Below are 23587 nucleotides of genomic sequence, written 5' to 3'. Positions count from 1 at the left end.
TCCATTATCTTTCCATCCATCCAACCACGCATCTTATAATAAATATCTGTATCTGAAAGAATGATTCCATTTCCTCCGTTCCCATCTCACAGACTGGGGAAGAGATTTTTACCTTAAGAACTCAGTCCTAGGAATGTAGAGGGGTTATATTTTGAAGGTAGGGGAAGGGATGCCAAAGCCAGGGCCCAAATACTCTGCATACAATGTCAGGTGCTGACTTTTTTTTTTTAATATTTATGTATTTATTTGGCTGCGCAGGGTCTTAGTTGTGGCACGCAGGACTTTTGTTGCCATGTGACCTTCATTGCGGCATGCGGGATCTAGTTCCCCGACCAGGGATGGAACCCGGGCCCCCTGCATTGGGAACGCAGAGTCTTAGCCACTGGACCACCAGGGAAGTCCCAGGGTGCTGACTTCTTAAAGGCAGAAGTGGGCTTGCAGATTACAGGGCAGGAGGAAAATGCTTCCATTCTTCCCGATGGGTTTAAGACTCTATTGCCCCTAAGAACTGATGTTAGTTTTTGTGAAACAGGAGGGAAGGAGGCAGGGCACAACCTTTAAAAGAATGACATAGTCCTTGAGACACGACAAAAACTGGTTAGAACCAACTAGGTCCAAGATGGCGGAAGATTCGACTCCCAGTAGACCTTGAGCCTCATAATATGCTCATTGTAATATATTAGCATATGCTAAACGACTCACCCACAGGCTCCATAACAGTTCCAAGGCTGACCATAAAAGGCCAAAAAGTAGGTGGTGGCCCAATTCTTGGAAAATTCCGTCCCTTCTCCAAAATACTGATAGTTGGAATAATCTTCCCACTCATTAGCCTATGAAATTATCCAGCCCATAAAAACTAACCACTCCATATTTTGAGGCCTCTTGCCTTCTGAGATGGCCCACACTCTTGTCTGCGAAGTGTGTTTCTACCATGGCCGCTCTCACTTTCCGAGAAGACGCATGCCCTGGGGAAGCTCTTACCTTTTGAGACAGATTGCATTCTGTCTATGGAATGTGTATCTCTCTAAGTAAATCCACTTCTTACCTATCACTTTGTCTCTCACTAAATTCTTTCGGAGAGGAGATACAAAGAACCTGAGCTTCATTAAATCCCGAGACCAGGTGTGTGAACTCAATTAAAGGCAGTGGGTTCAAGCCCCAATCTTAGTTTTGGCTAGGCTTGAGTCCCAGCTCGCGGGTTCACGTCCCAGTCTGGGTTCTGGCTGGCTTCGAGTCCTCACTGGTGGGCTCAAGTCCCCACGTGAGTTGTGCAGTTTCACCTGCAAGGTGTGTGTGTCTCCACAAATACGCTTTGGATTTTGAAAGGATACAAAAATGTAATTGCAACTCCTACTGCGCTGCGACCCTGAAAGAGGACTGACCAGGGAATGGTGGCTAGAGCCTACCATGGAGCCATTCCAGACTGATGGAGTCAGACTTGAGAGATTAACGCTGGATGGCCTGATGCAGGCAGGGCTGGGCACTCCAGTAGCAGTGGAGCTTTCCAAGGCATGGAACTCCAGTGTGGGGCTGAAGGGAGAGATGCCCACAGAAACGCCGGCATGAGAACTGGGAACAAGGGCAGGGTGGGTGAGACCACGAGGAACGCCCTGTAAGAGGTTACACCCTTCTCCGCTGGATACGGGAGAAAAGGCCTAATAGTACTCACTGTAGTCTTCTTCCTGGTAGTTTTCCCCACCGCCTCCAACGCATCCTGAAGAATCTCCCGTGCAACCTCGAGGGCGGGGTTACAGAGCGTGGCGTACGCAGAACGTAGGGGAGGAGACCTGCCTTGCTCCCGCCCCCTCCTCTCGCGAGGCCCGCGCGCTTGCAGCACGCAGTCTGGCAAGGAGAGCCCGGGAGGGAGCGCAACACCCGGCTTGGGAGGCGAGGCGGCCTCCATTCAGAAGGGGATAGGCAACCATCCCCCTTTTTCTCAAATACACCAGAGAGAGTGGACCCCTGCAGCAAAGACCAAGCTGAGCTTAGGGTGACCCACAGCTGGGTACCTGCTTTGGGCCCTGGGGATGCGCAGAGGATTAGATAGACACAGATCGGGCTGGGCTCGAGATGCTCACGCCCAAGTTAATTCAGTCTTGAAAGTGCCTGGCTCGTGGCAGTGTGCGGTGAGTCCCTGTGGAGAGGGAAAGGGCTGCCGGAGGGCTTCGGAGAACTCTTCCACCGGGCTTGAAGAAGCGCTGAGTGCAAAGGCCCGCAAGGTGTGAAAGCCTGGGTATCTTGGGGTGGGGGACGTTCCCACGCGGCTGACTGTATGTAGTGCAGAAGCGGGAGAGGGCGCAGCAGAGGAGGACCGATACACTGGCTCTGCTGGCTGGAAATGGTAGGTATCCTTGACCAAGGGCATCTGAGGGGCCATGCTGAGTAGCTTATTCGCTCCATAGTGTAAAAGATAGTGTCGTTGGCAGTGGTTCTCAAAGCGTGAAGGGGCATCAGCATCACCTGGGAATATGTTAGAAATGCACATTATGGGGCCCCATCTCAGACCCACTGATTCCAGAAATTCCGGGGGCGGGGCCAGCAATCTGTGGTTTGATAAACACTCCAGGTGAGTCTGGTACAGGCCAAAGTTTGAGAACCACTGGTATAGTGGGAAGAGTACCAGACTCTGGAAGGGAGGTGGGTGGAGGGCTGAGGAGGGAGGTGTGAGGGGGAAAAGTTACACTGGGTCAAGTCCTGTTGTTCAGAGAGCAGCATGCAACATTATACGCCTGCTCCTTTAAGGTGATCTGAGCAGTAACCAGGAAGGTATGGTATGTGCCATCATACCCTCGTTATAGATAGAAGATTGAGGCTTAGAATTTAAATTAATTGTCTAAGATCACACAGTTAAGTGCTAGAGCCAAGTTTTGCACCCCCCAATTTTTTTTTTTTTTTTTTTAACCACTGCAGGTGTCTCCGTCCCTGGCACCACAAAAGTATGACAGCTTGGGTAGCAGTGCCTGGACAGCCCATAGCTTCCCGGGTGGAAGGAAGAGAGCCGAAGCTTGAAGCTCCTTCCCACAGGGCCTGGTGATGGGCCAGACCTGAGGCTAATGGGAAGCAATGAACCTTCTGTTCTCACTCCTGTCCTCAATTATTTGAATTTTCATAAGATTTGCTGTTCACACAAGGGAGGTGGGCTTAGCAAATGTACTTTCCTAAGTGACCAGCTGTCATCCCTGGCTTCTAGACATGAGGTTAAATGTGAGATTATGTGAGAAAAGCAGGGTGAAAAATTACCTGTATGCTGTGACTACCTTAGATTTTTTTTTCAATTACCTTAGATTAAGAACACACAGAGCAAAAAACAAAAAAACCCAAAACAATGCTAAAGGAATTTTCTTCCTTTTTTTCCAAGTTGTATTATGTGGTTATAATAATTTGTATGATGAATATGCGTTTATTTTTGAAAGCGCAACCAGTGACACCCCATGTGGAACGCAGTGACGTGTGACATAGTGGACAATTCTGTGCCCAGTGGCAGAGCACAGGCTTTTTCCTTAGGGCAGTGTCGAGCTGTCCCACCCCTTGGAGTCTGTCCCTGAGGCCAGTAGGACAGCAGCTGCAATGTGGCCCGGGGGAGCAGTGGGGCATAGCTGATGTCAGAGGTGCTTTGACATTTGTGAGGTTAAGCCCCAGGGTCTTTGTGTCCTCTGGAAATGCCTCTCCCTGACAGCTGTCACCTGGAGGGCTTAAGAGGGACTTTGGGGCCAAGCACCAGAGCTTTGGAGGTCCTCCTGAGGACAGGAGCTTCTAGTAGAGCAAACTCAGAGGACTGGCTCAAGCAATCACTCCAAAGGCCACCAGACAGCTTTAAACACAAAATATTCTTTTATTTGTCAACGAAGGCTACACGGGATCACTTCTAGTTTTGTTTTTATGTCTTTTTTTTTTTTTTCTAGAAGGTATCTACATCTGCATTTATTTACAGCCTTGTTGGTATTTACACAGTCAAGAATACAGTGTTAGAAACACAAAAGTGTTGAGAAAAAAACTTCTCAAAATTAGTTCCAGACTTCAGGAAAACTATTTCCACATGGTAAGGCCAGAGTCTCCAGTGTTGGTCGTCCAGAGGCAGCTTGGGAGAGTCCTTTTGCTGAAGCTGTGGGTTCAAAAGTCTTCAAGGACAACAGGCGGGTTTAGAAAAGTGGGATTCTGGTGTTGGGTGAATCTAGGGCTACCAGGCACCAGCAAACATCTGTGACTCAGCTTCTGCCAGGATAGCTGAGCCTGCCCGAAAGTTGGTTCTCCGTTCGCAGTTTGCCCTCAGAATCAAACACATTTTCTTCGGGACCAAGAGGTCGCCCAGTGTCATGCCTTTGGCATTCCAGAGGGGGTAAGAAACCCAACATCGGCCTGCTGTCTGGGGTGGTCACGTACACAAGGCTGGTTTCTGAGAATGGAAAGGTTGGGGAGGATAAAGTTTCTATCACCTGAGCGATGAGTCTTTAAAAGGAGTTTGCTGTTTTTTGAAGGTAAAATGAAAGGGCCTTGAACTACAGACTTCTTTCTTTAATGCCCTCCTGTCCAGTAAAATACAGACAAGTATATAAACTACCTGGGAATTTTGAACCTTAAATAGAGGGCTTTTAATCCTAATGAGGATCCCAAGGGAAAAAAGAGACTGGGTGCTTTCCAAGACCCCTCAGGAGGCAGGCCCCAGCTCAGGACCAGAAGCCACGGCCGGGGCGTAGTGGCTGCTGTGAGGAATGGAAGATAGATTCGACTTTAAGCACCAGGGGAACAAACCCCCAAACCCGAGATCCCGCTGAGGCCCGGCAGACTCCTTCCTCCTGGGCACCAAGCTCAGCCTCATGGTCCTCACCTCGTGGCAACTGCAAATACCAGGCTGCAGATGTGAAACTATTCTAAGATTTCCCATGGAAATCTCATCTTTGCATATTGGAAACCCCTGCCACCTATAAGGCGGTACTTAAAAGTCACAGCTAAAAAGGTCCTTTATTCTTTTTTGTGTTTTTTAAACAAATCTGATTCCTTGTTAACGTGCCTATAAAAACACTGCCCAGTTTTATTCCCCTTCCTTGCCTACATCACCTTCTGCTTCCAGCCCCACCTCATCCTGATTCTTTAAAGTCACGGCCTCTGGCCATTTTCAACCTCTGGTCAGTTTCTTAGCAATTGTTTCAAATCCTCCAACCCTAGGTAGAAATCAGGCACTAGTCTGTTCCTTGGGTTAATTCTCAGCCGACAGTTCTGAGAGACAAGCATCAGGGGTAATTGACCGTGGAGTTCCTTTCCCTTCCTCCCGTTGTCATAGCTCTGCCCTCCAGTGATGTCTGCCTGGAGGGTGGATAAAAAGGAAATCTCATCCTATACAAAACAAAGTTGGGGAATGACTGAAGTCCTATTTAAGGTGATGACAGAGGGGCTGAGGATGAGGAGCTGATGGCAGCTGTGCAGGATACGGGAGAAGGTAGGAGCTCTTCCAAAATAAACCTTTTTCTAGGGTCAGAAGCTGACATCCTGCAGAATAATGAACCTGAGCCAGTGAGGGAGGGCTGGTAATTCTAAGGAATGCACACGTTTTGGTTGGTTAATGCCCAAAGGGCAGGTGCCGTCAAGGATGGGATTTGCTGCCTGGAGGCCACTGAGCAGGCACAGGGAACTCTGGCTTATGCCTTCAGACTCACTCTTGTGGTGCGGTTGGCACTGCTGGTCTCAGCAGGAGGACAGACCGAGAGTGCAGGCAGTGAGTCACCTGCCAGCCCTAATGGAAACCAACTCAGAAGGGCCGAGGCCAGAAGCACCACCTCCAATAGCAACAGCACCAGTGTGAAACTGAGGTGCATGATGCCGCCTGCCCCACACCTGAGGTCCTCTCTAAAGGCTGGGGATGCTTCATCTCCTCCCCATACAGAAGCTATGCCTCCCTGGTGGTATGTAGCCCAGAAAAAATATAACATCATTCGTTGAAAGGAAAGGAATGCTCAATTATTCTCTGCGATTTTGATCTTTAAGAGTCCACACTGTTACTTTGGTGGGGGTGAGGGGTGGAGAGTCAGAGGGTTGGGGAGGTGTGGGGAGATGGTTCACTCGGCCCTCCTGCTGTCTCTGACCTCCAAGTAGACGTCCCCAGCAGGTCTTGACTGATGTCAGGAAGCCAGGATGGAACTGATCATCTAGGTCAATGGGCAGGGTCCCATTGCTCAAGGGCTCCTTGTATCAAGAGCACATTTGAGAGGCATAAGTCTATTTTGGATTAAAAACTTGTGTTCTTCAGACCAAACTATGTTCCATCCCATCCAAGAACGATCCTGCCGGATGGGACCCGCCGCCAACTCCCGCCTTGCACAGTGGGCCCGGGAGCACTGCATCTGACTCAGCGGAGCTCTGGGAGGAGTGGGCAAATAGTCCAAGACACTGTAGCAGCAGTGTAACTTTTTTTGGAAACAGGAAGAGCACTTAGCGAAACACATCCTCTCATCCCAGTGGGATGACGTAAGGCAAAACCTCCTCTCCCGAGAAGCTCTGGGTGCCTCCCTCTGCCAGGCAGACCCCGGCCTCCGTGCTGCTCCGATTCTCATGCAGTAAGAGACCTTTTCGGTTTCATTAACTCATGGAATATTCTGAAGACTCTGTGAGTAAGGCTATAAAGGTGCCATGAGCTTGTCAGTCCAACAAGGTTTCCACGGGAAGGAGCTCAGACTCAGAATTCATTTTCCACACTCAATGTAAAATGTAACCCATAAAAGTCCCACTTTCTAAGAAGCCCAGCTTAAAAGGAAGCATTTGGCTTCCCCTCCTGGTCTCCCAGAGCCTCCTGTGAGAGGTAATGACAGTGGTAATTAGGCAGATAAAACAGGAGAAAGGAGCTCCTAGCTCTCCCCTACTCTCAATGCTTCCCCCGGCCCACTGGCTGCTGCCTCTCCCTGGGCATGCCCTGCAGGTGTGGGATGTACTCATTCCTGAAAGGACTTAAACTTCTGCCCGATGACCACAGGCGTAGGTCTTCACAGGGACAACTGTAGCCTGGTCTTCTGGATCCACAGGCACCAGCCTCAGGAACCGCCCCCAATCCTGGTGGGATAGCTTGATGCCGCCAGGCCACACCACATCATCTCTTTCCTCCTTTCTCCTTAATCTTGCTTTAAAACCCCAGTTGGGCTCCTCTAGAGGGGAAGCTGTTTTAGAAGAGCTTCACAGAAGGAATTTCCTGAAAGCCTATCCAGCTGCATCCCAGCTCTGCAATTAGCCCAATACATGAGAGACATAGGAGCCTTCAGGAGCTCGTTAGAAGGATGCTTGATGCATGCTTTCCCCTCTCTGGCTGACTTTTTCTTAAGCCTCTTTCCACAATCAAAGGCCACCAAGCACCTCTCTCCACACTCCTGTTTCTCAGTGGTGGCAGCTGAGCAGTGGAGGGAAGATACCCAAAGTCATGGGGAGAGGGCTTCACCTAGGAAGGCAGGCTGGTACCCTTGCCACCACTGCCATTCTTTTGCCGTGGGTGACCTTCCCTTCTGGACGTGGTGCCCACACTGAGGGCTTGCTGTGCAGTGCTGGTTCTCACATCTGACTTTGGGAGACAGACAGAGATGAATAAGGAGCATCATGGGAGGACCAACCAACCACAGATGTCCTGGATGCCTCTGCCTCTTGGGGAGGCTTGGGCTCTAAGCCCCAGGATGCTGTCACCAGACTGGGGAGAGGACCTGGGAGACACTTTCTCCATCCCAGCACGGAGGTGGCACTGACAACTACACAAGATTTGCAAAAGGGGTTGGGGGTTTCATTTCGCATCAAAATATAAAGCTTGGACAGGAGTTTGGGGCAGCTTGAAAAAGGTGCTGTGAGATCATGAAATTCTCCAGAGAAGATGGAACCATCCATGGTCCTCTGGAGGCATGGAACACAGTGAGTAAAAAAGCTACCACTTGTCTGCGGGAGCTTAGCCAAAGATCCTCAGGTCCTGCAGACGCTCCTTCCAGGCCCCCTCGGAAATTTGCTACCGGCCCATTACTCTCCGCACCCTTCCCTCCTGCCCGACCCCCATGGAAGGGAAAGTTGCACATGGGACAAGTTAGCACACTCACATCACACAGGGTACCTGGGGACAGACAAGGACACACCCCAGGAGATGCATCTCAGTGAGGAGAAATGTACCCCAAACAACAAGGAGAACCCCTCAAGGAAAAGGGAACAAAAGACAAGAAAGTTTTCATTGTGATCACACTGTGGAAAAAAAATACCTTCTGCTCTTTGCAAAAAATGTGTGAAGGCCAAATTTGTGTTTTTCTTTTCTTAAAAAAAAAGGATGTTGCATGAATTAGAATGCAACCAGTATCTTTTTTGTTTGTTTGCTTTCTGCACTTGTTAAAAAAAGGATTCTTTTTTTTTTTTAAGTACAACACAGTCAGGTACGCGGCCACAAAAGAGTAGCTGTCTTTGGCAAGAAGTCCCGGCCATGGTCCTCTCTGTCACCTTCGGCCCATCTCACTCTGTCTCATGAAGTGGATGTTGCTGGCGCTGTCTGACAGTTCCGGGTACTGCTCCACCGAGATCACGAAGAAGCCGTCGTAGCCTTGAACGCGCCCCGTGCTCAGCGCCTGCTGCTTCTCGCCCTCTGTCCAGGCCCGCAGGCCTTCCTCCCCTGCCCGAAGTCGCTGCTGCTCGTGGGCCCAGGCCTGGCGCACGGCTCTCTGCCGGGCCAGTTCCAGCACCCGTGCCTTCTCCTCATCCGGTGTTGTCCCATAGCGGGTGTTCAAGCACAGCGCCCCGTACTGGAGCTGGATGTCTGTGTAGCGTCTAGTCCTGCCACTGAGCACCGTGTTGATCTGGGACACAGTGACGTTGACCCCGTTCTCCAGGGTTCGCCGCCCCCCGCTGAGGCCCAGGATGGCCAGGTCGCCTTCCGAAGGTCCTGGTTTCACGAAGTAGTGGGTGTCCACCCCGTCAATGGTGAAGTGCACGTTCTCTAGGTAGTGGGCGTTGTTCAAGATGGCAGCCACCCTCCGCCCGTCCTCGTTGGCCACACTGATGATGTCTGTGGTCACTCGGCCATCCTTCAAGGCGAACTTGACCCCTTTGCCAAAGACTGAGCCACTGGATGCAAACTTCTTTGTCTCTGGGGCCTGCTGGCAGCTGGTGATTGTGGAGCCGTAGAGATGATCAAAACGTTCCAGGGTGACAAAGGCCTTGAGCTGCTTCTGCACTTCACACTGTACCCCGAGAATAGACTGATGGTGGGGGGAGAGAGAGAGAGAGTGAGATAAATGGGGAAAAACTTCCAACGGCCTGGAGAATCAGCTTACGTGACTAAAAGTCAAACCTATACAAATGTATTCACCTGTAGCATCTAGCCCTACTGCTGACCACTAGGACACCCAGCCCTCCTTCATCCATCTATTCACCCTTCCTTCCATTCAGAAGCTGTTCAGGGAGCATCTACTCTGTGCCCAGTCCCTTTCTCGGCACGGGAGATACAACAATGAATCAGACATCATCCCTGCCCTTGAAGAACTCCTCGTTTAGTGGGGAAAGACAGATGTGGCAACAAATAACTACAATCAAATGTGATCAGTGGTGGTCTAAGAGGAGCAATAGTAACAGCTATAGCCAACACGTCATGGTCTTTGAGCTGAATAATTCACATTCATTATCTCGCTGGATCTTCACAATAACTTTATACAGTAGGGACTGTTATTGTTCTGGTTTTACACCTAAGGAAACTAAGGCTCAAAGAGGTTGTACCTGGCCCACAGTCATACAGACTAGTAAGTACTAGCCACAGACTATTAAGTATTCAAGCCAACATTCGAACCCTGGTCTGTCTGATCCTAGGGGCTCAGTTCAAGGGCTGCTGGAGTCGGGAGGAGCAATCACGGCTCAGGGTGTCTCAGCCTGGAGGCGGAGAAGCAAGGTGAAGGAGATGGGGTTCAAGGACAGGCTCACGCTTGAGTTGGGACTTGGAGGATGAGGGGATGATGTTAGATGCAGGAATGGCGAGGAATGCACTCTTGACAAGAAGACTTAGTAGGATGAAAAGTAGTGATTTACATAAACCCTCTTAGCCTGCTGTATTGCTCTCTGCCATGTTTAGAAATGATTTTCAAGGAGGTCCTCTGTCCGCACAGTGCTTCCTGGGGGCTCCTCAAGTGGCCCCGCTCTTGGCTGCTTTGGGGGACAGGTTGGAAGCCACGTTCAGGCAGGCCCCAGGGCCTTATCAGCAACTTAGAGAAATGGCTTTAGAAAAAGGTCCATCGGTTTCTCACTGAAATTAAGTCCTCTTTATAATTAATAGAACCCTGTCTGTGAACAATTATTTCCTAGAGTTTCACGGAAGCTGGAGTGCTCAACAACAAAGATCTCCAATGCGTGCCAAGGGCAGAAATCAATAATTCATTGACAGGCAAGGTTGGCAAACGGGCCGTCAGAGACTGTGGCTCTGGGAGGGGGTGGAGAAGGGAGCCTGGAGGTAGGGGGTGCAGCTGAGTGGCTGGAAGCGGCCCTGGGAGAACAGTCAGTGCTGTGGGCAGCTGGAGGGATGGATGGCGGGGATTGGAGAGGGGCAGTGGGTGGGGCTAGGGCCGCAGAGAGAGGACGGGCTTCGTGATCAGACAGACTTGGGTTCTCATCACCTTTCCAGCTCACCTTGGACAAGTTTCTCTCAACTCTGGTCTTATCTGTAAAATTGGGAAAAAGGCCGAACTCACAGGGTTGTTTACTTCTTTCAACCATTTGTTCATTCAACAAAAGTTTTCCATGCACCTACTATGTGCGAGGTGGTATGCTGGGTACCAAATAAGACCCAGTACTTGCCCTCTTGGGGCTTAGGGTCTAGTGGAGATACAGGGAAGAAAACAGGAATGAAAATATAGTGTTGTGAGTGCTTAGCAAGAGGAAGCTATAGGTGCCACCGGAGCACAGAGGTGCAGAATCACATTCTCCAGAGGTCAGGGGAAGGAAACAGCTAGGCTGAGGCCTAATGGAATCCGACTGGAGTAAGAGATATGGATGTGTAAGTTTCTGATCGCCAGCAGTATGCCATCTGGCAACTCTGATTTCCTCCTCAGTCTCTTGTCCCCCTGGTCAGGGATCCCCTGGAAGGCCTGGTCTCTGCCTGATTCTTTCCTGCATTCACTGGGCTCCCGGGGCATGGGGCCTGAAAGAGCCAGCTCCTAGCACAGATCTTATGAAAGAGGGGGGCAGTGGGAAGAAATGAGCAAATGGATGTCTGAAGTGAGAGGGTGGAATGAAACTGTTTTTAAGGATCTTTATAGCCATAAAATTCTATGAGTCTCTGAAATTGGGTCATAAATGGAAGACAGGGGAAAGTAACATTTTTTTGAGCATCTACAGACAGATCTGGGTTTGAATCCTGCTCTACGTCATCCTTGCTGTGTGGCATTCGAAAGCCTCAGGCATGAAGTCTCTAAAATGAGAACAACGATACCAAGGGATATTTGTGCGTTAATTTATGTAGAATAGGCCAGGTGCACTGAGGTGCTCAGAAAATGTCACATTTGTATTTCGAACACACCTTCCCTCTTTGTACTTTTGTTCTGGGTTGGGACAAAGGCTCATTTTTTTGTGTGGAACTCCAAACTCAGTGTAACAGACAAAACTCCTTAATTTGGCTTGTGAGGGCCTACGTGCTGTTACAGCTGGGTCTACAGTGACTTGCCAGTGGCAGGGTTACTAAGTATTTGCTGAACTGTTTCTGGCAGGCACAGTGGACGTACCGCATTGGTTTCTATCATTGGCCTAGGCTTTCCTGAAAAGCTGGTGGGACCCATTCCTGTAATGTCTGGATGGCTTGAGGGGTGGGCAGCCATGTGTGTGAATTACCTTGCTGTTGTCCCACTCCTGAGTTTTCATCTGTGTGTGGATGAGCTCGTAGGATGGTTCCATGGCATCCATGTCTGGCTTGGGATAGCCGGGAATCACATTGTGAAGCTGGAATCCGAAGGTGAGGAGCCAGCTGTTGACATCTGGGTGGGAGAGAAGCAGAAACAGCCCCATGGAGTCAGTGGACCTCAGAGTGACACATCCCAAGAAAGCAGCCTAGAGTTAGGCTGCAGGGGGGCGGGGTGAGGACCTGGAGAGCTGCTGGGGGGAGAGTCAACAAGCATAGTGGAAACTGTTTCACGGTATGAAAGCTGAACATGGCTCTTGGGACCTAGTGTCCCCTCCCAGGGATGTAGCTGAGAGAGATGTCACCAAAGTAGAACCTGGGTTTCCAGACTCCTCTTACTACTGTCACTGTACCCCGAGGACCTTCAGCTTCGGAGCCAGGGGCAGCTGTTGATGGATGAACACTCCTCCACATCCAGCCCCAACATCAACAGGAGACACAGAGGACAACCAACCCCAAAGGAAAGTTTTTTTTTGTTTTTTTTTTTTGCGGTACGCAGGCCTCTCACTGTTGTGGCCTCTCCCGTTGTGGAGCACAGGCTCCAGAGGCGCAGGCTCAGCGGCCATGGCTCACGGGCCCAGCCGCTCCGTGGCATGTGGGATCTTCCCAGACCGGGGCACGAACCCGTGTCCCCTGCATCGGCAGGCGGATTCTCAACCACTGCGCCACCAGGGAAGCCCAAAAGGAAAGGTTTTAATGAATGACTTTTAAAGAGAAAATTCACGGAAGAAGCAAACTCTTCCTCCTTTCTCCTTTTTGAAGAGATTAGAGCCTCAGGCCTAAATTGCATTGGGCATGGAGGTGGCCTGACCAAAGATCGAAGAGTTTTTTTCCCCTTGATCCTGCCTTTATTTACTCTGGGAGCCTAAGGAAGTCACTTAAGCTCCCTGTGCCTTCATTTTCCAGTCTTTATATTGGGCTTGAGGATCTAGCCCCATAGGCATTGGATTTACTGGTTTTTATAATATTCCTGGGGGTTACTAATTATAAAATACTAGGTATAGGGAAAGGTGGGATGTTGTCATGAGCAACTGGCTCACTGAAGAGTGGAATCAGGAAGCCAAGACTTCAGGAAAAGAAAGTGGAAAGTGTGTCATCAGTTACTTGGCCCTCTGTTGCTGAGTGTCTTTTATGTGCCCAGCTCTGGTGTCACAGATCCTCAGCTTGCACACGCAGGACCCTGAAGGGGAGATGAGACATGGACATGGATAACCTTGACACAGGAAAAACACCTAGAGGAGGGCAGAAGTCTTTCAGTTCCACAGACTGACAAGTCTTCATGAAGAAGGTTGCCTTGAAGCCAGGCAGTGAAAGCTGTGTAAATTTTGTCAGGCTTCGATGGAGATGAAGGCAAAGGCCATTGTATAAGGCAAGGCCTGGAGAGGGGAGGTGAGTATTGGGAGCGTTCGGGTAACCAGAAAGCAGTTCAGCAAGGCAGAGAGAGAACCAGAAAGGAGAATGGCGGCTGGAGAAGGAAGAGCTTGGGATGTCAGGTGGGAGGTGATTTGGGGTCTACAGGAGACAGACAGAAGGCCTGTGTCCCAGCATGGCTCAGCCTTCCTTGGGAAGGGGCAGCTGAAGATGCCAAAGCAGTTGTTGACTAGAGACTCAAATCCAAAGTCAGGAGAAGGCAGGATTTGGAATTAAGTCTCTGAGCCAGCAACTCTGGGTGGTGGGCATTCAGGCCTGCTTTGGGCTTCTTCCAAAGCAGACAGATCCCTGGTCAGGGAGGTTCTTAGGGCCCAGGCATTTGTGGAATTGAGTTCATCCCAGTGATGGAAGTGCCATTTGGGGGTCATCAACTTCATCCCACATTGCCTTTCCATTCAAGAACTTCGTTTGCCTTTTCCTTTCTTTCTTTCTTTCTTTCTTTTTTTTTTTTTTTTTGGTTTTTGTTTCTTCGATGTTCCAGAGCCCCTCTCTTGGGTGTAAAGCCTGGAGGTTATGACATGGAGGGGTGGTAGAAAAGGAAGCTTGGAAACCCAGATTCTACTTCTAGAAAGATCATAAAAGGGAAAGAACATGGTGAGGCAAGACAAAACTCAGGTCCAAACTCTGGCTCCCAACTTGCGAACTGTGTGATCTTAGTTTCCTTAACCTCTCTGAGGTTCAGTTTCCTTATCTGCAAATTCATGGGAGAAATGGTTTTCACCAAGTCATGGAGAAGAATACTAATAGTGTTACCACTTTGGGGCAGCCAACATAGAGCAGGAACTGTTCTGTTTTGTTACATAAATGATTGGATCTAATGTATTTTAAAGTGTCCAGCTTGGTGCCTGGCTCATAGAAGGTTGCCTGTGTTTCCTCAAACCCAAGCCTCCACGTGCCTGGGACTCCATTTCCTCTTTTGTAGTGTGAGGTGCTTGGACCAGTTTTCTCCAAAGTCCCTTTCCTCACTGAGTTTCTAAGTGTCTCTGATTCTCTGAATCTCGGTAGATGGTTCTTTGGGAAATTAAAACAAACAGAACGGGGACAAAGAAAAAACCCCTACAAAGCCATTTTGCCTGAGGCTGAGAACTTGCATCTGAATTTGTAGTTGCAAAGTAAAGCTTCTATCAGGAATACTGCAAATTCCCAGGAAGCCAGGGAGCTGAAAAGAGGCCTGGGCCTTAATTACGAGTGATGGAAGGTGGGAAACTTTCTCATTATGTCTTTAGGAAAAATGCTGAAAATTGATTTATTCACTGCTTTTTCTACTGTGCTTTTCTGAAGAGTTGGGAATTTTACTCTTCTTTCCTATGACATCAGAGGCAGACATTTCCCTCAAGTTAAAAAGCTCTTTACTCATCCGTTCGTCCCAGACTTCAGTGTGGCTGCCTGGGACAGTGATGAAAAATAATAATCCCTTTCACACAGCTTTGCACTTTACAGAGGGAATTCAAATCTCTAAGAATGAGGATTTTGGAGTCAGACACAGCAGAGTTCTAACCCCAGGCTTGCCACCTCTTCCTGGGCGGGTTACTTTACCTCTCTGACCCTCACTTTCCGCCTTTGTAAATGGAGTCAGTGGTCCCCATCACACAGGCTACAAGTGAGGGTTAAGTATATGATGGATCAGTGGTGGACATTTTTAAGTTGCCTTCCTAGTGTCCCATTCTGCCTTCTCTCTCTTTTTGGGGTATCCCAAAAAGTGTATTTTTAGGGACGCTGACTCCACCTAAGGGCTTAGCATTGAAGCATGTGACCTAGGCTAAGCCAATCAGTGCATTCTATCTCCCCAGCCATGCTGGTTGGTTCAAGGGTTGTCATGTGACATAAGCCTCTCCAGTATTATAGGCTTAAGACCCTATCCTGTTTTTGGAAAAAGGTGAGATGCCTTTTTATTGTTGTTGTTGCTGGATGTGAATGAGGCTGCATGTAGCCCACGTGGAAGCTAAATGGTCAAGTTTAGTGAGAATTAGTAGTATCTTGGCTTTTAGTAGTAAAATGGTTTTTTCTTCAGCTACAGTAACCTGCCAAGGCATCTCACAGGAAATTCATTGGAAGATGAGACGGGGTGTGCTTAATGCAGACAGATGTAAGACAAATGTCCTCTCAATCGCTTAAGTTTTTCTAGGGCTGGCAGCAAGCTGAGTACGGTGAACGCTGTGAAACCTTGCTGAGATATTCCTGTGCGTCCACAGGCCCCAAGGATGTTTTCATCGCACCTGCTCACCACTGTGTCCTCTCTTCCTTCCCACTCTTGGGACTCCTGCTCTCGACATGACCATCTGGAATTCTTCCCTGAAAGACGACTCCTCTGTCAGCAGAAACAGGTCCAGACTGGGCCACCCCAGTTTGGGGGCCAGGAAGCCACCACATCCCTAAGGGGCACTCACGTGGGGCTGTACACATTGCCCTCTCCACACTTTTGTACGTGCAGTCCCCTCTATCTGGATCGCTTTTCCCATTACCTGGCGAATGTCCACTCGTAAGCGGACCTCACGCACCAGCTGCTCCCTGGGTAGAACCAGCTGTGTCTCCTCTGTTTCACTGGCTGTCAGCGCAAGCCTCCGCCGTGGGCCCCTCACACTGGACAGCAGTTGTCTGTCTGGCCTCTTGCGAGGTGAACTCCTGGAGGGCAGGGATCATCTTTCTATCCCCAGTGCCTAAAACAGTGGCTGCACAGAGGGGGCCCTTGTTGAATGAAGGAAACTGCCTTAAACTATGGGCAGGAGGATTATGTCACAGGACAAAAGACGGGGAGATGACCACGTTTGCAAGTTGTCATGCCCAACTTTTGTCCACCACAAACTCTGTTCTATAAAAGGTGCTGGTTTTATCCAGACCTGAATCCCCAGAGCTGCTCTGACTCCTGAGGTCTTCTGTGACTGGCCTGGCAGCGGCTGCTTGCTGGAAGGAGGCTGTTAGAGGCATTTCTGGCATGCGTGACCTATGGGGCATTTTATACTCACGTTGGTTTCACGGTAGTGGAGACCAAAGCCCACTTTTAAAATCAGACGGTAGGGGAAAGAGAACCAACATGAGCCAGGCCCTGTGCTAGGCAGGTTATAAAATGTATCTCATTTCACCCCTGCAACCATCCTATCAGGTAAGTATTTTTTTTTTTCCTATTTGTCTCTCTGTTCTTTGCTCCTTTTTCTCCCTCTTTTCCTACCCTCTTTGATTATTAATTTAGTCTTCATTTTATCTCCACTATTGACTGATAAGCTGTGCCTCTGCTTTATCTTTTAGTAGTTGCTCTAGGATTTACAATATGCATATTTAACTTACCAGAGTCAGGGTAGATATTCTAACTTCAATTTATAGATCAGGAAACTGGAATTCAGGGGAAGTTAAATAAATTTTGTGACTGTCATAGCTTAGAAATGATGGATCTTTCACCTAGTTCTGTCTGTTGCCAAAGTCTGAATTTTCCATTACCTCATCCCAAATAAGAGAACTGAATTCTTATTTTTTTTTGTCATACCTTCATTCAACTTATCAGGGACTCATAACCAGCCTGATTGCTGGGTCAGAAACTCCCAAAGTACATTCCAGGGGATGTATCCAGTGAAATATTAGGGTTTCATGGTCAAATAAGTTGGAAAAATAGTGGGTAAATATATGAAACAGTTCTCTTTACTACAGGACTTCTCAGAGCCTTTCATAAGCTGAAATGTATTGTGAAAATTTAAGAACGGTAGTTGCCCTGTCAAATTGATTTGATGCCAAAACCAGTTTTTCCAAAGCATTTCTCTGAACTAGTGTTTCTTCAAAAATACTTTGGAAAATGCTGCTCTAAGAGGAAGTCAATATCTCCCATTACCCCATACCAGCTTTCTCAAGGAAGACTATCTTTTCAGATGACCAGAGTGATAGTGGTTCCTGCCCTCTGAATGAGCCCTGATCCTCACCTGTCATGAAGCACTTGATGTCCTGAGAGTTACTGATGGGGTTGTTGTTTTTAAACATATAGAGATTAAAAGGCATGATATTGCTGCTACTAAGCTGCTTCCACAACTCGTGGTCTGGGCTAGTCCAGCGACCAGCCAGCACGTCATAATCTCGCCGGCCCATGTGGACGAGCTTGGTGAGTGGATCATAGAGGCCACCGTGGTAGCCAATGATGATCTGGAAGTTGGGGTTGGTGTCCATGTAGATCTCCCCATAGGCCGTGTACAGGATCTGCTTGATCATTAAGCCCGTTCCACTGAAGACAGCAAGAGGGGTCCCGATGTTGTCACAGGCTATGTAGAACTCATCTCCGCCGCTCAGCTCCATGGCAAAGAGGTGTCCTTGCAGGTCGTAGTAGAGGGATGTGATCTCAGAGCTGGAGTGGTTGTACAGGTGGGTGACCTTGGTAGGACTGGTCAGGTCTGCATAGAAGAACTGCAGGTGGTGGCTCTGGCTGCTCTTGCTGGACACCCGCCGCCCCAGGCCATCGTAACGGTACCTGACGCTCCAGCCACCACCCCGGTTGTAGGCCTTGATGAGCAGGCCCGCTGAGTTGTACTCAAACACATCACTGCCCCTCTGCCTCAGGAAACCGTCCTCGTCCATCTTGTATTGCACGTCACCCAGCCTGGTGATGCGGTCACGGAGGTCATACCGTAGCGGGGTGAGCCGTGCACTGTTCCCGGGGCTCAGTAAGTGTAGGTTCCCATTGAGGTCATAGCTATATCGCCAGAGTGGTTTGTCATTGATGGAGACCGTCTGCAGCTGGCCGTCGGCGTCGTACTCATAGGAGTAGCGGGTGGTGTTGGCATACGGTCCCACCTTCAGCTCCTTCTTAACGACTCGCCCCATGTTATCGTACTGGACGGTCATCCAGTACATGAGCGAGCGGAAGATCTCATATTGCACTTCCTTCATCCGGCCATATGCGTCAAAGTGCTTGGTGTGGGTCATGACCGCCGTGGTGATGATCTGGTTAATGTCGTAGTAGATGACACCAAATTTCCCGAACTGCTCCGTCTTGCCCGACACATCGTCATAGCGATAGAGGTCGATGGGCAGTGGGGTCTCATTGATCACAGCCTGCATGCTGGTCACCCGGAAGCTGTTGTCATAGTTGTAGTCAAAGCGGGCGTTGACCATGCCTTCCTCGGTGAAGCGAAAAATCTGGCGGTCGATCAGGGGCCCAATTTGACGGTAGCGGATGGTGCAGGTGAAGCCCTCGTTCTGTAGGTTGATGGTCTTCAGCATGCCGGCGGTCTCGTCGTAGCTGAAGCTCACCTTGGTGGTGTCGTATAGCATCTCGGCTAGCTTGGACAGCTTGCCATACTTGTATATTACCCTGCGGCCGGTGCCCAGGTAGAAGGTGTGGAGGAGGTGCCCATCCTCAGTGAAGTCCTGGATGACTGAGGCGTTGCCCTCGGGGGGCTGGTAGATGTTCCTGTAGTAACCCACTGAGCGGATGGTCTCCAGCGTCTGCCGGGCCACGTTGGGCATGGTCACAGAAGAGAGGCGGTCATTCTTGTCAAACTCAAAGATGTACTGCCTTTGGCTGTGAAGGAGCAGCACCATGGACTGGAGGGGAAGGAAAACCGAGAGATGAGAAGAGGGTGCTGGGAAGGAAGGGGTGGTCTATGAGCCCAAGACTTAAAGGAAAAGAATGAAAGGTCAAGGAAGCTGGTGGTTCTCTTAAGTTATGCCCAAACCAGAGCTTTTCAACCAGCGCGCCCTAGGATATTGCAATGGGGTACAAATGTGCTAAGACAAGAATTTCTCTCTGCCCTTGACCCTGGCAGGGCCTGGGGTCCCAGAACACTCAGGCCATTTGCCTTCCTATGGTGAGCAGCCTTGTCTGTTTGCCCCTTTGTGGGGCACAAAAATGATGATTTCAGCATGGGATGGGGCTGGGAGCACTGGCCTAAAGTATTTGCCGCAGCCTCTCTCCTGGCTTCCTTGTGCCAGATTCCTTCTCAGATCAACCTTCCTACTCAGGCAAGAATGATTATCCTAAAACACAGCCTGACAATGTCTACTGCCTGCTAAACAACGTCCGTTGACTCCCTATGGCCTACAGGATAAAGACATGTCTGAGAAGGACATTTAAGGTTTTGCATAATTGTTTATGTGGTAACAGGTCATGTGCCCACCCGGGGGTGGGGTGGGCTGTGATGGGAATGGGGAAACCTGGTTTCTAATAATGGACTCATTGTGTGGCCCTGGGCAAGTTCTTTCCCTCTGGGTTGGATTTTTCAGTATGTTGGATGACCTCCAAGGTCTCTCTTAGCACTACCACAAAATGCTGCTCTAGGAGACGTGAACACTGCACAGGGTAGGGGAGACAGATCACAGATCAAGCAGAGCCTGGGCCCTGGACAGGTGACCAGGAGCAAAACATTAAGTAAGGATCTGGGTATCAGAACTGGGGCATGAAATACAGACTGTTTCAGGAATAAGTCAGTAGATAAAAGGCCTAAAGGCATCTGGGCATCAAAGTTAGCATTTTCTCTTATTTGGGACCAACTTTTGATTTCAGGCCCTTTCTGATTCCAAGTCCCTGGGATGAACTGAATCCTGACCTGAAGCAGAAGGGACATACTAAGGCCACACCTAGCACTTGAAGCTCAGGATTAAGCACCTCTTGCTTAATACTAACCCCCAGGCTTTTGCCTTGTTCTCTGTGACCAGATCACACCAAGAGCCCTAGACCTGGGAGCAGACCCCTGCCTGGGTCTGGACCCGAAATCCTGCTCTGTAAGTCCAGATAGTGTTTGGGTCTAGCTCCAGCCTATTGGGTGTGACTTCCACATTCTCCTGCCCCAGGACCCCCCACTTACCACCCCATCACCATAATCCATCCATACGCCACCCGGGACCCCCTGGCACGCTGATGCGGATTTTCCTGAACATTTCCTTTTGGAGACCACATGGGTCAGATCCATCCCACTGAGGTCAGCAGGCTGGGCCTGGCCATGGGTTGAGCCACAGTGATGGATCTTCTATATGGCAAGGCCAGTGATGGAGGGCGACAGACACCTGCCTTCTCTAAGTACGTGTAGCTCCAGGTCTTCCCGTCAGCAAAGATCCTAGATGTGATGCGACCCGCCTGATCGTATTCCATCCTCTCAGACATGATGCCCCTCTGGACGCCAGCAATGTGGCCCCCTGGGGAGTAGGTCACGTTGACACCATTCAGCCTGCTGCTAGGTGACCAGAGGCTGGGCCGCCCGGCCTGGTCATACAGGATGCGGAGGGTGAACTTGCGGTGGTCGTCATAGATCTTCTCTGTGCGTGTCACACGGTCAAAGTCCAGAGACAGGAGGTTCCGGTTGTGGACCTGGGGAAGGGGTAGGAGGAAAGAGAGAGTTAACCTAGACACTGAGAACTTGGTCTGAGAAGCTCCCGAGGAGAGGAGGCAGCACAGGTCGTGGGTGTCAACAGACAAGGGTTTGGGTCCTGGCTCTGTCCTTGTCAGCTCTGTGAAGTTTCCTCATCTGTAAAATGGGAATAATCATGCCAAGTATATAGGGCTGATGTGAGGATAAAGGCAACGCAGATGCTGGGTGAAGAGTAGCGGAAACGATTACATCATTTCCTAATATGATTCTCCTAATGAGGATAGAAAGGCAGATCCTTCCTGACTCCCTCCTGAAAAGGGAGAGGCCACGTGGGCCCAGCAAATCAGTGCCTGACCCCATTTATTATGTGCCAGTGTTTGCACTCGTGTTTGATACCAGGGAGACCACAGTCAGGGACGGGCTCCAGGTCCCATGGCTGGTGAGTGACTGAGTCTGGATTTGACTCTCACCACCGCAACGTGCCAACATATGATGTGTGGTCCTCTGAGCAAGTCCAGCCCTTCTTAGGGCTTTGGACTCCCTGTCCCCTCTGGGGTCTCTCCTGCCCTCTGCCACCACAATTTGGGCTTCTTGGTCACCTCAGTTAGCTCCCAAGACATATTCTTCTTCCTGGAGGCCCTGGGAGGCAGTGTATGTTTGAGTCTGGGACGGCTTCTCTGACTGGGGGTTGCCAGGAGACACTGTCCTAGGTTTTGGAACATTTTGCTCCTTCCTCTAGACTCAGGAGCCCATTGTATGATCTCTACCTGGGCTGCGAGGTCAGCACACAATTCAGTTTCCTTTCAGAGTCAGAAATACAGGGGTTCCACAGGGGTAGCAGTAAACCAAGGTTTTTCATAGTTTAGTTATGAAATATACTTCAGAGGCCTGTTTCTGTATTTGGATCCACCCCTTAGGGGTGCCAGTTGTCCCTGAAACACTGCCAGGTACTCTGAAGCTAGAATGCTGGTTCCCTCTAAGTGGTGCTGGGCCTGGTGGGGCATTTGGGCATATTTTCGGACTCTTCCATTAGTTACTGGTTAAGTTTGACAAGTAGGTAAGAAGGCCCAAGAGGAAAGCAGACGATGCAGGCCATATGATGCCAACCTGCACATATGGATTAAGGTAGTGAAAGGCCCTCTGGGGCCCTGTGTGGTAGAAAAGGGCTCAAGTCTAGGAATCAGGCCAGGAGTCCAGCCTCAACTCTGTGACCGACTTTTCTGTGTGACCTTGGGCCAGTGCCTTTCCCTCTCTGAGTCTCTATTTCTTCCCCTGTGAAACCGCAGGGCTGTTGTGAGGATTGAAGAAACCTCAGTAAATTACCTAGCGGAGCGCTGGGCATATAGAAGGTACTGAGTTAATGGTTGCAGTTATTTCCATTAAATGACAGCAAATGATCGTGGTCATTCTCAGAGGAAGTAGAGACATGTGTGTCTCCCCTTTCTCCCCAAATTCTAAAGCCTCGAAAATCAGGATTTATAATGATGGTGCTGAGACGACTTTAGCTGTGAATGGCCTGGTTAAAATAAGGTTGCCTTCCCCGGGGTAATCAAACACAACTGCAGGAGCAAAAACAGTGTGGCAGACAATTCCCGTGAAAAATCAGAGGTGTTGGAGGCTGAAGCTGTGTTCTTTGCGGAGAGGGCAGAAGATGTGGGGTCTGCACCACCAACAGTGATGGGGACCCTTTTAGAGCATCTTTGGGAAGGTCCCTTGTGACTGCCCCCAAGGTGGTACTACCAAGCCAGCCACCCCCCTCACCTCCTGGAGGACCCCCAGTGAAGAGGATCTACACCTCTGCTGCAAAATTAATAAAATTGAATTAAGCAGCTCACTGGGGAACGACCTAATGCTTCCTGTGCTCAGCAGTGGCGGCAATGAGATTATTTTACATCTTTCTTTCTTAAAAAAAGTTCCCAGTTGTACAAAAAATGAGCTCCATTATGGGGAGGTGCACCCGGCTAACATTTTAATTCCACATGCCGCCACTGTGGGTGGCCATTTATTTTGGGAGGACTCAGAGATGCGGCCGCCCAACTGGAGTGTCATTCATCTCAGGCTCGGAGAGGGACCAGTTAGTGCCCGGGAAACTGTTGGTCCAGTTCACATGGCAGAGAGGAAATCCTAATAGCACGAATTGCTGCCATTTATTGAGCACCCGGGGTCTCCCAGCGCTGGGCGAGGTGCTTCAAATACATCATCTGGTGTCTGCAGAGGAATCTGAGGCTCGGAGGAGCTGCTCAAGGCTACACATGTGGCCCAGGCAGGAGTAAACCCTGGTCACACTTTCTACTTAGCTCACTGCCTCAGATGTGTATGAAGGGCTCCTGGAGAATTCACACAGGGGGCTCAGTGAAGCCAAGGATGGTGTCCCACAGAGAACAAAGAAAGCCAGGCCTTCTCTGGGGAGCCAGTGGAAGGCTGTTTCCCACATTAGATAGTTGCTTGAGTTCTTGACTGTTGAGGAACACAGGAAACCTTGTTGTCTGGGCTCTGGTTGTGTGACATTGAATAAGTAACTTACTGTTTCTGTATCTGTTGTGAGAATGACACTATGAGACAGGGTGCCTATTTCTAGTCATTACTGCCGCCCAGCTGTGTGAATCAGGAAAAATCCCTTTTCTCTCTGGACCCTGGTTATCCCATGCATGAATCAGGGGCTTAAGTGAACTTTCTTTGTGAGAAAGGGCAGGGGGCTCAAGACAGCCCTGGCCGTGTTGCATGAGGATGCTTCTGTGGCTTTTAGGAGTCAGGAGCATGTGGCTCAGTCCTGTGGTACCCTGCAGCTCAGCAAGTCTCCGTGGAGCACCTGTGGTCTGCAAGGCACTGTGCTGAAAGCCAGGTCTGGGTCCTCTGTTTTCACTCTCCCCATTGCCTTCCTTTCTGAAGTTGGAAGGAAAAGAAGCTGGGCAATCTGGCCCTGGGGCAGAGGCCACACTATAGAGACATGGGAGTCAGGCAGAAAAAGGGCCGGTTCAGGGCATCCACACACTAAAAAGTG

At 49.8% G+C, this 23587-nt stretch overlaps 1 protein-coding gene across 4 annotated transcripts in view; it reads right to left on the bottom strand.

Moving 5' to 3' along the window:
• Window positions 1-8432: 8432 nt before the first annotated feature.
• TENM4 (teneurin transmembrane protein 4) overlaps window positions 8433-23587 on the bottom strand; it is a gene marked incomplete at its 5' end in the record, with an annotated part of 390801 nt that continues 375646 nt past the window's right edge. For all 4 annotated transcript variants that reach the window (XM_082628863.1, XM_082628861.1, XM_082628860.1 and 1 more), the window contains 4 exons: window positions 8433-9197; window positions 11809-11951; window positions 17212-18826; window positions 20289-20585. In XM_082628863.1, coding sequence (XP_082484989.1) covers window positions 8439-9197; window positions 11809-11951; window positions 17212-18826; window positions 20289-20585 — 2814 coding nt within the window. In that variant the 3' untranslated portion in view covers window positions 8433-8438. The remainder of the gene's footprint in view (window positions 9198-11808; window positions 11952-17211; window positions 18827-20288; window positions 20586-23587) is intronic.

The sequence above is a fragment of the Mesoplodon mirus genome (assembly GCF_964341445.2).
Source record: "Mesoplodon mirus genome assembly, chromosome: 7".
In the NCBI taxonomy this organism is placed as follows: Eukaryota; Metazoa; Chordata; class Mammalia; order Artiodactyla; family Ziphiidae; genus Mesoplodon; species Mesoplodon mirus.
The sequence above is the reverse complement of the archived record's forward strand: the minus strand, read 5'-3'. Positions and strand labels throughout refer to the sequence as shown.